The 14,809-nt window shown below is 37.4% G+C and overlaps 3 protein-coding genes across 3 annotated transcripts; 1 reads left to right on the top strand and 2 right to left on the bottom strand.

Moving 5' to 3' along the window:
• Positions 1-1,634: 1,634 nt before the first annotated feature.
• mos (MOS proto-oncogene, serine/threonine kinase) lies at positions 1,635-3,052 on the bottom strand. Its single transcript, XM_088402147.1, has one exon. The coding sequence runs from the start codon at positions 2,852-2,854 to the stop codon at positions 1,835-1,837; it is 1,020 nt and encodes a 339-aa protein (XP_088258273.1). The 5' UTR covers positions 2,855-3,052; the 3' UTR covers positions 1,635-1,834.
• A 4,830-nt stretch (positions 3,053-7,882) lies between these two features.
• plag1 (pleiomorphic adenoma gene 1) lies at positions 7,883-10,329 on the bottom strand. The gene is made up of 2 exons (XM_088402185.1): positions 10,054-10,329; positions 7,883-8,958 (listed from the first exon to the last, which is right to left on the bottom strand). Exons 1-2 carry the CDS (start codon positions 10,299-10,301, stop codon positions 7,944-7,946), a joined length of 1,263 nt encoding a protein of 420 aa, XP_088258311.1. The 5' UTR covers positions 10,302-10,329; the 3' UTR covers positions 7,883-7,943.
• A 1,768-nt stretch (positions 10,330-12,097) lies between these two features.
• On the top strand, positions 12,098-14,713 carry chchd7 (coiled-coil-helix-coiled-coil-helix domain containing 7). Its single transcript, XM_088401760.1, has 4 exons — positions 12,098-12,230; positions 12,977-13,036; positions 13,228-13,326; positions 14,355-14,713. Exons 2-4 carry the CDS (start codon positions 12,983-12,985, stop codon positions 14,457-14,459), a joined length of 258 nt encoding a protein of 85 aa, XP_088257886.1. The 5' UTR covers positions 12,098-12,230; positions 12,977-12,982; the 3' UTR covers positions 14,460-14,713.
• The last annotated feature ends 96 nt before the right edge of the window (positions 14,714-14,809 follow it).

The raw sequence follows: 14,809 nt of genomic DNA, 5'->3' as shown, positions 1-14,809 counted from the left end.
AAACGACAGGCTTTTTTTCCGCAAAAAAACGACAGTCTATAGTAAGGCTTTATTTCGCAAAAAAAACGACAGTAGTATAGTAAGGTTTTTTTCTGCAAAAAAATGACAGTCTATAGTAAGGCTTTTTTTTTCGGAAAAAAAAAAGGCAAGTTTATAGTCCGGCTTAATTTTACAATAAAAACGACATAGTAAGGCTTTTTTTCACTAAAAAAATGACGCTAGGCAAACAGACAGTCTAGTAAGGCTTTTTTTCGCAAAAAAACACAGGTTATAGTAATGCTTTTTTTTTGCCAAAAAAAACGAGTCTATAGTAAGGCTTTTTTTCGCAAAAAAACAAAAAAACAAAACGACAGTCTATAGTACGGCTTAGTTTCGCAAAAAAACGACAGTCTATAGCAAGGCTTTTTTTCGCAAAAAAAAAGTCAAGTTTATAGTACGGCTTAATTTCACAATAAATACGACAGTCTATAGTAAGGCTTTTTTTCCGCAAAAAAAACAAGTCTATAGTAAGGCTTTTTTCGCAAAAAAAAAGGACAGTAGTATAGTAAGGCTTTATTTCGCAAAAAAACGACAGTAAGGTTTTTTTTTCGCAAAAAAAAACAAAAAACGACAGTCTATAGTAAGGCTTTTTTTCGCAAAAAAAAAAAAGTCAAGTTTATAGTACGGCTTAATTTCACAATAAATACGACAGTCTATAGTAAGGCTTTTTTTCCGCAAAAAAAAACGAGTCTATTGTAAGACTTTTTTCGCAAAAAAAAAAAAAAAAAAAGACAGTAGTATAGTAAGGCTTTATTTCGCAAAAAAATGACAGTCAATAGTAAGGGTTTTTTTCTGAAAAAAAACGACAGTCTATAGTACGGCTTAATTTTGCAAAAAACAGACAGTCTAGCAAGGCTTTTTTTCGCAAAAAAAACACAGGCTATAGCAATGCTTTTTTTTGCCAAAAAACGACAGTAGTATAGTAAGGCTTTATTTCGCAAAAAAAACGACAGCAGTATAGTAAGGCTTTATTTTGCAAAAAAACGACAGTCTATAGTAAGGCTTTTTTTCTGCAAAAAACAGTCTATCATAAGGTTTTTTTTTCGCAAAAAAAAACAAAAAACGACAGTCTATAGTAAGGCTTTTTTTCGCAAAAAAAAAAAAAAAAACGTCAAGTTTATAGTACGGCTTAATTTCACAATAAAAACGACAGTCTATAGTAAGGCTTTTTTTCCGCAAAAAAAAACAAAAAACGACAGTCTATAATAAGGCTTTTTTCGCAAAAAAAACGACAGTAGTATAATAAGGCTTTATTTCGCAAAAAAACGACAGTCTATAGTAAGGTTTTTTTTCTGCAAAAAAACGACAGTTTATAGTAAGGTTTTTTTTCTGCAAAAAAAAACCAAAACGACAGTCTATAGTAAGGCTTTTTTTGCAAAACGACAGTACGGCTTAGTTTAGCAAAAAAACGACAACTATAGTAAGGTTTTTTTTTCGCAAAAAAAAAAACCCGACAGTCTATAGTAAGGCTTTTTTCTGCAAAAAACGACAGTCTATCGTAAGGCTTTTTTTTCGCAAAAAAAACAAAAAAAAAAACAGTCTATAGTAAGGCTTTTTTTTTTTTTTTTTTACAAAATATCACTTTAAGCGCTTGAAGCTCCATTCTTTTTGTTGTAAAACCATTTTAATTAAAGTATATCAGTTAAATCGCATACCACACAGACAATAAACTCCCCTTAAAGACTTAAAGACATGGTATTAAAACGGACTTTTGGTTACAAACGTGTATGCCGCTAGCACAAACAATAAATGACGTAACAATAAATGAAATGATTAAACTATTCACAAATCCGCCTTAACGTTTTCTTTGCATACATAATATCGCATTGATCTTCTCCAATTGCGCAATTAGCTCCTGGGCGCCGAATCTACTCAGTGGTTGCGCGGCCCAACATCTGCCGAGCAAGTTCTTGCACACCCTCCCGTGTTCCGACCCGAAGACGGTTAGGTCCTCCACGCTCGGCCGAAGATTGCGAGCGACCACGGCGTAGAGGACATGCTGTCGGTCTCCTAGGTAAGGTTGCTCTCGGGTCATCAACTGCCACATCGTGATCCCAAATGAGAAGATGTCCGCCTTGGTCGAGACGGCTTCACCTTTGAGAAGTTCCGGCGCCGTGTGCGTGTAGGTGCCGCCGGCGTGGGACAAGTGCGCATCCGCTTGGCGTCTTGAGTCCAGTTGGAGCGAGCAGCCGAAGTCCGCGATTTTGCACAAGCCCTCGTTGGACACCAAAACGTTGGCCGGTTTGATGTCCAGGTGAACGATGGAGTGAGAGTGGAGGAATTGCAAACCTCGCGAGATGTCCAAGGAGTGCTCGAGCCAGCTATTTGGTTCCGATGTCTCCTGCTGAATCACCTGCTGGAGGTTCCTTCTTCCCACGTATTCCATCAGGATGGTTCCGATGCTGCTTTCGTCTCCGAAATCCGCCGGCACGCAAGTCGTGGCCGCGATGACCCGCACGATGTTCCGATGGCGAAGATGCGCGGCGTTCAGCTCGGCCCAAAAACTCTGACGGGACGCCAGTTGGTTTTTGGTGCATTTCTTGACTTTTTTCAACGCAACCGTCTTTCCGAGGTATTTGGCTTTGTATACGGAACCGAAGCCACCGGAACCGACGGGCTCGACGCAGTGGAGTTCTTTCCAGTAGATTACAGAAGACCAAAGGCGGCTGGTGACTTTACCGTGGTGTCGCTGGGTCGGAACCTGCAAAGTGGAGCCGAACGAAGGTTTGGATAAAGGGCTGCTGCAAGTCCCGATGTCCACGGAGGGGAAGATGTCTTTGGGAAGCACGCGGGTAAGGGGGACCGGGGAAGGCATTTTTAGCTTTTTCGAAAATAGCTTCGATCATCCGCCTTGGTTTCGCATTCCGACGCCTCCTTTTTTCCGCTTTCAATTTGTCTTCATTCGGAACTTGCGTGCGTGACGTATTGCGGAATGAAAAACACACGGTGCACGATCGGCACGATGTTTTGTTTTGACTCCATAATGGCGCGTGTCTATTACGTCATTTATACGCGACGGCCACCACGAATAAAACTTTTCCTGGTTTGGTAGTTTTCTTTTCCATAATGAATGCACCATTTGCGACACTAGTGAATACAAGTATTTTGAATATATTCATATATTTTTTTGTTTCTACTCTTCCGTTCATACACCCATGAGTAGTTTACGTCATTGGCGTGAAGTACACCGTCAATCTTGTTGCCATATCGGGTGTGGCAAAATGTCGCAAAAATGTCGCGATTTCAACATTTTTACGTTCAATATCTCAATTCAAACTGTTTTTATTCATTTGCAGACTATTTTGCTGGTACTGTAATACATACGCAAAACGCATACACAAATCACAAAACACTCAGCATAAAATATTTTTATCCTTTATTGAACTTTCAATACATCAAATGGAAACACTGGAGTTGACAAAGTCACCCACATTTTGATAGCAGCAAAGTATGTAAATGAAAATCAGGTTATTATGCAAAACAATAAATAATCTGCCTCTTTGGATTATGTCAGTGTTTAAAAAAAAAAAAAAAACAATACCTCTATTTTACAAAGACTACAAACGTATATCTAAATATATTTTTGGATATATACAAACATACAGTACTATATACATATATACACACACATATGCAAGTATAGGTGTGTTCATAGTGTAAATATACACTGAACAAATATGCATATACCAACATACGTATAGATGTGTATATACACGGGTTTATATATGCACATACATATATGTGCATACATATACAGTATATATAAACAAATATGGTATCTATATACATCAGATATACATGTGTATATAAATACATTGCCTACATATATAAAAATATAACAGTAGTTTGTAAAATACATTTTTAGTTTAATGTTGACATTTTTCAACCATTCCATTGATTCCATCACTCTCATGGGATGACACAGTTAAAACACAATAACGACAAAAAATACTAACATGGCTGGAATGCATTCATTCAATAGAGTTCATCTTGTTTTGAGTTGTCACATACACCCCCCCAAAAAAAAAAAACAAAACCAAAAAAAAACACCTTTGCTGTAGCTCCCAATATATTCATTAAAAAAATGACACAAGTGGGGCAAATATAGGGGGTGGTTTGTGAGATACACGTTATAAAAACAGATTATACTCGTCACAGTACGGTCAAACTATACGAAGCAAAACGGTACAACCGGTCGTGCACGTGGCAGCTGCTCAGCTAAAATGAATACTTTTACACAAATAATACATTCTAGAACTAGAAAAGAGGTCTGTAGCACCTTAAGGAGCTTTCGAAATATGTTAGCAGCTTGAATCCAATACAAAAATAGATTGCGATATTGCAGTTTTTTGCAATATTGCAGTTTTTCCTCCACAAAAAAAAAAAAAAAAAAAAAATCTGCTGGTACCACTGAGGCTTTGAAAGAGATTTGGCATCAAGGGCGGAGGGTGTTTTTCATAAATATCCGTGGGAATATCTGCTTTTATTCGTTGTTGTATTTATCATTTTGATTTTATTCACTTTTTAAAATGTGATTTTATTTTTCGCCCTACCATCAATTCATTTTTTTTTTAAACCCTGCCAGCTCCAAATGCTTTCGGTAATAGCAGCTTTTAGGCCCCATAAAAAAAATAAAAAAAATCCAAACCTGGCAGAAAAATATATCTTTAAAACGTTTTATTTTCCACCCTCTCAATACACACACAAATGTGCAATTAAAGCAAAAAAAATGATACTTTGAAAGTTTAAAAATCTAACAAAATGTACCTGTAAAACTGAAACTCATGATGTATTTACATGTTATTGTTCTAAATGCTTTATATATATATATATATATATATATATATATATATATATATATATATATATATATCCTAACAGAAAAGAAATGGAAAAAAAATAAAATTGAGGGGGAGGGGCAAAGCAGCTTGCTAAAATTTCTTCGACAAAAAAAAGCTTATATTTGTTGCAAACATTTGCAGATACTTGGAAAATATTCAAATTCAAATGACCAAAGCATATTTTACAGTAAGAGAATGAAAAAATGTTTTATATATATATATATATATATATATATATATATATATATATACATATATGCTAGCCAGCACATGCTAACACTGTTAACTGAATGTTATGGGGTAATAGCAGAAATTTTTTTTCAGTCCAACGCATCAAACAAAAACATTTATTTCACAAAGATTTTTTTTCATATATTGATATATTGATTGGAGCCGCTGAGGTTCTATTTTTTTTTCTTCCTCATATCACTAATTTTAGTCTTCAAAGTTACTTCATACTTGAATGAGAGTGAGGAGAGGTTGTCATGGTTACCAAAATATATCACGCATGCTAAAGCTAGCATGAGCAACGAGTTAAAAAAAATAAATCCTACATTTCGGATATAAAATGTAAATTGTGTATTAATTCTGGGCTTGTTTTGATAAATTTCCCACTTCCATGTAAACTGAGTGCAAAATTTGGAGCTTTATTTATTTATTTAGATTCTTTTTTTTTAAATTTTATGTATATTTACAAAGTGCGGGTGATTTACCGGACATTCCTTAGCAGTAGGAAACTATTTGAAGGCAGATTTCCTTCTGACAATTTTGTTTTTAAATGGCAGCAAAAAAAAAAAAAAAAAAGGCACTTTGAGCCAAAGCAAATGTTCCTAAAATAACGTTCACTAAGCTAGCGATTTTCAAATCGTGGATCCGCGAAATGCTAAAAAAGATTATTCTAGAATATGACAAATAGAGTGAAAAACATTTTGATTACGTGATCTCATCAAGCAATAATACAAATTTCATTCACACATTTTTTTTAACTCATTCACTGCCAATGACGGCTATACACGTCAAAAACGTTATTTTTACTAAGCTGGCAGTGATTGAGTTAATTTAAGTGCTATTGGGTAGCTAGGTGCTAGCGGACAAATTATGTTTGATGTTCTTTGGTTTGTGGGCCGGACCAATAAAATCATGGTATATATTTACAGGTATATAACTTTAAAACAATAACTTCAGATTTGTTATTCATTTTTAATACTGTCCAAAATATTACACGCGCAATATAACTATCAATCAAAAAACATTAACATTACTATTAAAAAAAAATAATAATTCAGGTAATCTTTCCAAAAATCCTCTCGCGGGCCGGATCAAACCGGTTTGCGGTCCAGAAGTGGCCCACGGACCATATGTTTGACACCACTATTTCAGGGGGAATTTTAAACAATTTTTATGAAAAAACTCAAGCACTACTTTGTTTTTCAAACTGCACCAAAAAGACATTGAAAATCTATAAGAAAAAATGTAAATTCAAATGCATAACTAATTCTAATAGTCAGTAGTTGCAAGTACCTCGTCCTTAATTTTTTTTCTTTTTTTACACTTTTAAATATTCCTCCGATTTTTTCCCTTTATTGACAGATTATTCACGACATTGTGAAATCATCTGCCATTCTTTTTTTACATGACGATACAAAAGCTAGCAAAGAAGGCGAAAACCAAACCAAAAAACTACGATTTACAGATTAATCGATGACTAATCGGTTATAAAATTAACTCATTCACTGCCAGCTCAGTTAGTAGGGATTTTTTGATGTTTATGTTCATGTCATTTATTTGAAATAACGTCCTTTGTTTGAATAACGATTGATTTTTCATTTTAACATTCATCGGTTGATCGGCATATTGAATTATATATTTTTTTTCCCGCTCTTAGTATTCAAAGAACTTTGGGAACTTTATTATTGAAAGAATTATTTGAAAAATGTCCTGTTTTTGAATAAAGTTGGAAATTTTTCATCCCATTCATCGATTGCTCAGCATATCTGACAGAATGATTGATGAATAAAATAATCGTAACGGCAGTAATTGGTGATCTCATTTTTCGATTCATCGACAGATTAATCGATTATTTGATTTCTCAATGGCAGCCTTACATGACGGTATGTCAACGTTGTTATTGCACTATTTGAAATAATGTCCTGTTTGTGAGTAAAAAGATGGAAAGATTTTTTCTCATTTATCAATTAATCCACAGATTAATCGATTATTTGAACATTTCTTGATTGCAGCCCTACATGGCAGTGTGTAAATGATTTTATTGCACTATTTGAAATAATGTCCTGTTTGTGAGTAGAAATGGAAAGATTGGTTATCTCATTTGTCGATTAATCGACAGATTAATCGCTTAATTGAACATTTCGTAACTGCAGCCCTACATGACACTATGTCAACGTTGTTATTGCACTATTTGAAATAATGTCCTGTTTCTGAATAAAGAGATGGAAAGATTGGCTATCTCATCCGTCGATTAATCGACAGGTTAACATTACTATTGAATTAATCGACAAATTAATCGATTGTTTGAACATTTCCTGACTGCAGCCCTACATGACACTATGTCAACGTTGTTATTGCACTACTTGAAATAATGTCCTGTTTCTGAATAAAGAGATGGAAAGATTGGCTATCTCACCCGTCGATTAATCGACAGGTTAACCTTACTATTAAATTAATTGACAAATTAATCGATTGTTTGAACATTTCGTGACTGCAGCCCTACATGACACTATGTCAACGTTGTTATTGCACTATTTGAAATAATGTCCTGTTTCTGAATAAAGAGATAAAAAGATTGGCTATCTCGCCGATTAATCGACAAATTAACATTACTATTAAATTAATCGATAAATTAATCGATTGTTTGAACATTTCGAAACTGCGGCCCTAGACGACACAATGTCAACGTTGTTATTGCACTATTTGAAATAATGTCCTGTTTGTGTATAAAGAGATGGAAATACTGTTTATCTCATCCGCCGATTAATCGAGTTTTCGAATAATCGAGTCGCGGCCCTACGTGACAGTACGCCTGGTGTGCGTGATGTTCAAACCTCACTGAAAAGCCTGATGGAAGCGCGGCAAGGTGGTGGGCGCGTTCAAGTTGCAAAGGAAGGAGGCGTGGCTTTGAAGCGGGGCCGGCGCCGATTCGGGCCCTTGGTACGGCTCGGGGACCTGGTGGAGATGAGCGGCGTCTTCGTTGAGCGCGAGCTGGCCCTCGCCGGCGTGGTTGTACAGGGGCCCGTGCAGCGGCAGGAAATTGAAAAGCTGCGAGAAATCCACGGACGCCAGCGGGTCGCTCGGCGCCGAGGTGGCCATTTTGGACAAGGATCTTTCCAGGCTGGATTCTTCCAGCGCGTCCATCTCCAGTTTGCAGACTTGAGGACCATGCGGCGCCGAGGACGAGGACGGCAAGCCGCTTTGGAGATCCAACAGATAGCTTTCCAGCTCTCCCTTCGGATTGTGTTCCTGCGAGGAGGTGGAGGCGGCGTATGAGGTAAGGCGCGCGGCGAAGGGCTCCGGGTCCGGGACGTAGAAGCCCAGCGGGCGCGGCGGTTCCGGGAGTTCGGCGGGCTCGGTTTTGACCCTCAGCAGCTCCTGAGGGTGGCTCTTCTTCACGTGGCGGGTCAGGTGATCCTTCCTCCCGAAGCGCTGGGCGCAGTACTGACACAGGAAGTCCTTGCGCCCGGTGTGGACCACCATGTGGCGCCGGACGTCCTTGCGGGTGTAGAATCGGCGCTCGCAATGCTCGCAGCGGTGCTTCTTCTCCTTGCTCCCGCCGGAGGACTTGCCGGCGTGGCTCTTGAGGTGGTCCAGGAGCACGGCGGTGCCGGGGAAGGGCTGCAGGCACACCTGGCAGGTCAGGTCGCCCCGATGGGCGGCGTGCAGAGCCAGGTGGCGCTTGAAGCCCAGCTTGGTGTTGTAGCTCTTGCCGCACTCCTGGCAGGCGAAGGCCTCCTTGAACGGGTCGTGGATGTGCAGGTGGTTCTTCAGGTGATCCTTGCGGTGAAACATTTTTTCACAGTATGAGCACTTGTGGCTTTTTTCCGGGGAGTGAGTCGCCGAATGCCTTGGGAAAGACGCAACGTTAATCGGGGAGATCGGCGCGCCCGCAACGGTTTTTTTCTCAAACAGTATTGTTTTGTTTTTTTTCACATGTACTTGCACTTCCAGGTGGCAAAAAATGAAAATTTGGGGCGGATGATCAAAGACATCCGGCTGTTATTATTCATCATTCATGGACGAGGGGAAAAAGAATGTGAACTTGTCTGTTTTCATATGTATTAAATAGATGTATTATTGTATTGGTGTATGCTTTTGATGTTTTTCTTTTCTTGTTTTATTTATTATAGATCCTTTACATTTTTTCGTTGATTTGAATATGTTTTTTCATGGTCTCTATTTTTGATTGCATCTTTTTTTTCGAATATTTTTTCATATATATTCATTTGTATATTTTTCTATTTATTCAGCTTTTGGCTTATTATATGCTTTTCACTTATTATTTTTTGTATGTTATGTTATGTTCTTTGACATTTAAGATGCTGTACTTTTGTGTTTTTTCCCCTTTATTAGACTGTTTTTTTGTTCATTTATAATTTTATTATTCACCATATTGTATATTTGTCTGTTTTTCAGTTAATTTGTTTATGATACACTTTTCATTCATTAGGTTTTTTTGTCATTTATTATACTGCACGTTCTACTTTTTTCTTTCATTATCATACATTTTTTTCATTCACTATTTTATTATTCACCATATTGTATATTTTTCCATTTGTTCTGTATTTCAATTTACTATACTCTTTTTTTCATCATTTTTTTTTGTATATTAGACAGTTAGTCATGTTATGTACTCTACTTTTTGTTTTTTTCCTTTCAATTATATATATATATATATATATATATATATATATATATATATATAGATAGATAGATAGATAGATAGATAGATAGATAGATAGATAGATAGATAGATAGATAGATAGATAGATAGATAGATAGATAGATAGATAGATAGATAGATAGATAGATATATTTGTGTGTGTGTGTGTTTTGAATGGAGTCCTCTGCCAGTGTTTGCTAAGTTCTGCCACCCAGAAGCAGCACATGATGAAAAGCTCTAAACGGGGTGAAAAGTGTTCGAAGAGTGCCCCGCAGCTACCTTAGCAACTTGTATTTGGAGACAAAAGCCTTGGTGCAGCCGGGGTGTGAGCAGCAGTACGGTCTCTCGCCGGTGTGAGAGTAAGAGTGCACCTTCAGCTTCTCCAGACTGTTGAAAGCTTTCTGGCAGTCTTGGCAAGGGAAATTCCTTTTTGGCTTGCCCTCGCCTCTTTTGCGCCTCCCGATGCTGGGCGCCAGCTTGGTTTTCTCCACACCTTGCTCCAGGTGGGCTTGGGTTCCCGTGGCCATGCTAGACGGCTTACATGGAGAGGGGCGCGCTTCCCAAAACAAAGACCTGATCCACTTTCCGGTCCTCAACATCATACGGGCGCATGAGCCTGACAAAGACACAGAGGAAATGTCAAGATGTTCCATGGTTCACGTTTGGTAGGACAATTTGGCTCTCAAATGGGGGAACGTGAAAGTTTTCTGCAGGTGATTTACCGTAATTCCATAAATAATAAAACACACTTTTTTCTAGCGAAATCCGGGACTCGGGATACAAGGCCCAAAATCAGGACTGCCAACTATTGGTAAATATGGCCGTCTTCTACATTACGGTGCAATTTGATGTTTCATTTAGAGAATATAAGGCAGAGGATGAGGACAAAGATGATGAATAAAAGGGTGCAGAGGAGTGAGCCAGGAGGAGCTCCAGAAAATGTGATTTTCATCAATCCAGTTACCGTAGTTCCCCAAATATAAGACATGGCAAAAATGACGGCCAAAATTTGGTGTGCAACCTATATACGCTAACTTATAGATTTTTTTTTTCAACCTCGTAACTTTTAGCACTTTCGCTCAAATAATTTGGAATAACAACGCTCCAAATGCACAAGTCTTCCCGGAATAAAGGGTAAATTATCTCTGATTTTTTTTTCCACGTGGTATGCGATGATATAGCTGCTTTTACTGTCATTTACAACCCCCAGGAAAATAAATGTTTTTTTTTGCAACCTTATTTGCCTACCTCTATTTGTTTACTATTTATTATCAAGCGGCGTTTTATCTTTACTGGCACGACACCAACGGCAGTTACCCAACTGTGTGTAAATATTGTGATTGCGGTGGAAAATGACATCAAGCCGACGGAGATGTTTGGAAGGAGCGGACAACAGATGGTTTACATCGATGATGATCGATTGACGAGATCGCTTGACTTTTAGCGTGAACACAAATCACCGCAGCCACCAGGAAACACCAGAAAAGAAGACTTGATCGTTTTTGTCACAAACCGATGATTCGTCATTATTATCCATTATGCCTAAATGCCGCTGCGATCAACTTTCATCAACTCCAAACGAGTGAACACATTTTTTAATATATGTATCATTAGAGTTCATAGAGGTGCGCGTTAACGCTGTCTTGGATATAATTTGTTAAAGGTGTTTGTCCCAAAGCCATGCCGGGTTCTTCTCTGTGGTCACAAACTGGGCAGAGATTAACACAAACTTTTTTTTTTTCCCCGAGCTCACCCGTCTCTCATAATTTGAATAACCCCGATATTTTAATTCAAGAAATGAGTAACGGTATGTTTAATTTACACGAAACTTACCCTGGGCGCTTCAACATCCCTTTTGCTGTGTTTTTCTGGACTTTCAACTATTTTCCGAATTTTTAATAATTTTTTTCTCATATTTTTGCTAGACGCGGCGGGCCTGAAATTTGTTTGCTTTCCTATCTTTCGAGCAGCCATTGTATGTGCGCTGCAATGCAACCGAACTTGGCTCGAAGTCACGCCCACTTGTGGTTACGCTATGTCGAAAAAGTCGCGGTCGCTTTCATTTTAAACTCCCTTACAGACGCCTTTTGGCGAAACGTCATCCGTCAGACTTTTTGTATGAGGCGCGAGACTTTTTGAACGGATTTTCATTCAAGTTAATATGTTAGGAGACGACACACACCTGCCAAGAAATTCACGGGGTCGTGTGGAGAGCCATTCTGTTAGGACGACACTAGGGAGCTCCTATTGGCTGACTATGCTGTCGGTCTTTGAGAAGAAACATTCACAGAATCCTATTGGCTGACTCCAATGTCAATCATGTGTTACTGTGTTGTTGTTCTTCCTGCTGCACACAGTCGTTCCGCTAGCATGAAACGAACACTAAACTATGGATTTGAGGATATAATTTTTTAAACATATGCTTTATTAAAGTCACTTTTGCAGATTCTTCACCGGTAAGTTGAAGGAATTGCATTTCGTTCCGCGGTTTTGCGTCATTTATGAAACAAAAATACACGTGCAAGTGGAGGTCAAAGCGAAGAACGTTTAAAAGAAAAATGCATTCAGTGTATTTTATTTAATTGAAATAATTCTAATATTTAATTCACATTTCAAATGCATAATTCCTTTGTCAAACGTGATGCCCTTGAAAACGACCCATTCAATGTGTATCATTCATTAAACGTAACAAAGTACTGTATTACTCTATTTGACTCATTCAGTCGCTTTATTTATTTATTTATTTATTTACTTATTTATTAAGTACAGACATTTAATTTCAGGTATTCATAAGAATATTTTTTTCCAGACATTGGCTGAAGGAGGGTCCAAACATGGCTGATGAATTAAGTAATGATGAATTAGGTATTAAAGTAATAGACTACTTCAGGTGCTTAAAGTATTAATTGATTACTTTAGACAGTTAAGTACGAAAGTAATTGATTACTTTGGGATATATATGTATTAAACAATCAGTTACTTAAACATTCAAATACTAAAGTAACCAACTAATGAATCAATAATGAAACCCTAAGTACCTAAAATAATTATTTTATTGTATGAATTGATTACATCAGTACTTAATTTAGTGCCAGCCATTCTTACACACCAAAAAAAAAACAAAAAAAGCACAAACAAACAAAAACTGATTGTTGTAACCTTGCAGGATGTATAACAAAGTTTTTGTGGCGCTTCTACACAGATACAAATGGACAAGAATACCAGAAAACTCCGGAATCAAGACATAAATCCTTGCATTGAAGTAAGAAGTAATCAAGGGGCGGAGCTATACATTTATTTATTTTACACGGCATAATTTGTAAATGATTTAATAAAACCCCCACTGAGTTTTGTGTCACCCTGGACACACCTCAGAAAAATTCTACCATATATGGTACTGATATACAATTTCAACCGTGTATGATCAATGTTTTTTTGTTTTTTTTTTAATAGGAAAGCGATGCCTCGCAGAAGTGCTTGAACGCTTACAACTACGATAAGAACATGTGCACGGCCTACTTCCAGCGGTACAAGAACTGTAGGAAATATTGGGTAACTATGAAGTTACCTTTACAAAATTTGAATGGGACAAAAGTTTTCAGCTATTTTTGTGGACATGAAGACATTTGGTTGTATTCCTAGCACGTTTTAAGAGTCATGAACTATACTGTTATGTTTGATTGCAAAGAATGGCGCGAATGTCCCCGGGTCAATTTGACCCGTGGTTTATTTAAGCACCCAAAATGTATCCCAAATGGTGTGGTCCAGAGTCAGTATTTTATTTTAAACAATATGTTCATTTCTCAAGCGATGATGTGTTTGGGTCAATTTGACCCGGAGGTGATTAAATTTATCCAAGTGTCAAAAAATTCTTGTTAATCCACTCACAAAATAACATAAGAAATACTTAATATGTACTTGAATGTTGTGTTTGTTTCTCTGGTAAATTTAAAACATCCCGGGTCAATTTGACCCAGGATAATTATCGAAAAGTTTTAGATTTTCCTTGTTTTGTTTGTATGTGAAATACTGCTATGTAACCCATATTGTGCCTTTTTTTTTACCCTCAGAAACAGGAAAAATAGTCGTGGGTCAAATTTAAAACATCCCGGGTCAATTTGACCCAGGATATTTATCGAAAAGTTTTAGATTTCCCTTGTTTTGTTTGTATGTGAAATACTGCTATGTAACCCATATTGTCCCTTTTTTTTTTACCCTCAGAAACAGGAAAAACATTCGTGGGTCGTTTTGACCCGGATTTTACAAAGTTAAAAACAACAATTCAAAATGCATTATAACAGAAACTGCATACAAATGCCATTTTATTGCCATTTCATATTTAATCAAACAATGTGAGGAAAATAAAAATGTGTACTGCAATTTCATTAAAATAAGAGTATGTAGTGTAATTAGACTGCCATCTACTGGCAGGACAAGTTATTACACTACACCAACAACTATTTTGGTCATTTGTGTGTCATTCACTATTTTTGTCACCTAGAAGTATTCCAGCTCCTGTTGTATACGAAATTCATTTTTCCATATATTTGTTGACTTATTATATTTTTTTTCATCTTCAGCACAACATAATGTTGCACAGGAGGAGGGAGGGCGTCAAACCTGACATGCCCACTGCTACGGAAAGACAGGAGATCCTGGCAGGTCTTGGAGGGAAGCCATATTGAAGAGCCATCAAGTTCATAAACATGAACACGTCCATGCTAAAATGTCGCATCCCAAACGTCTCGGAAAGACAAAATGGACGACGGGAGCAATTTGTTTCTAGGGTTTGAAATAATATGTTGGCATGCGGATTCTGCGCATCTGAGCGGTTTTTCTTTTTTGTAAAAAGGAATGAACATCCAGGAAATACAACCCGCATTTTCAGTCGAAGCTCGGGTATGTCGATGTGTTGTAAAATAAAGTTTTGTTTGAAAAAGCTTGGAGTCAAAGACTAAATACATGCAAGTTTTATTTATTTTAGAGGCACACACACTCACTGCCAGTTCATTGGAGCTTTGACGTCTATAGTCGT

Source organism: Hippichthys cyanospilos, chromosome 19 (genome assembly GCF_059441005.1).
Source record: "Hippichthys cyanospilos isolate Australia breed blue-spotted pipefish chromosome 19, RoL_Hcya_1.0, whole genome shotgun sequence".
Lineage (NCBI taxonomy): Eukaryota > Metazoa > Chordata > Actinopteri > Syngnathiformes > Syngnathidae > Hippichthys > Hippichthys cyanospilos.
The sequence above is the reverse complement of the archived record's forward strand: the minus strand, read 5'-3'. Positions and strand labels throughout refer to the sequence as shown.

Bases quoted from the DNA above. Each gene is read 5' to 3' on its own strand.
- mos (XM_088402147.1), bottom strand. From the start codon at position 2,854: ATGCCTTCCCCGGTCCCCCTTACCCGCGTGCTTCCCAAAGACATCTTC.
- plag1 (XM_088402185.1), bottom strand. From the start codon at position 10,301: ATGGCCACGGGAACCCAAGCCCACCTGGAGCAAGGTGTGGAGAAAACC. The intron at 8,959-10,053 runs GTAGCTGCGGGG...GTCTTTCCCAAG, and splicing joins TCCAAATACAAGTTGCTAAG to GCATTCGGCGACTCACTCCC.
- chchd7 (XM_088401760.1), top strand. From the start codon at position 12,983: ATGGACAAGAATACCAGAAAACTCCGGAATCAAGACATAAATCCTTGC. The intron at 13,037-13,227 runs GTAAGAAGTAAT...TTTTTTTAATAG, and splicing joins ACATAAATCCTTGCATTGAA to GAAAGCGATGCCTCGCAGAA. The intron at 13,327-14,354 runs GTAACTATGAAG...TTTCATCTTCAG, and splicing joins AGAACTGTAGGAAATATTGG to CACAACATAATGTTGCACAG.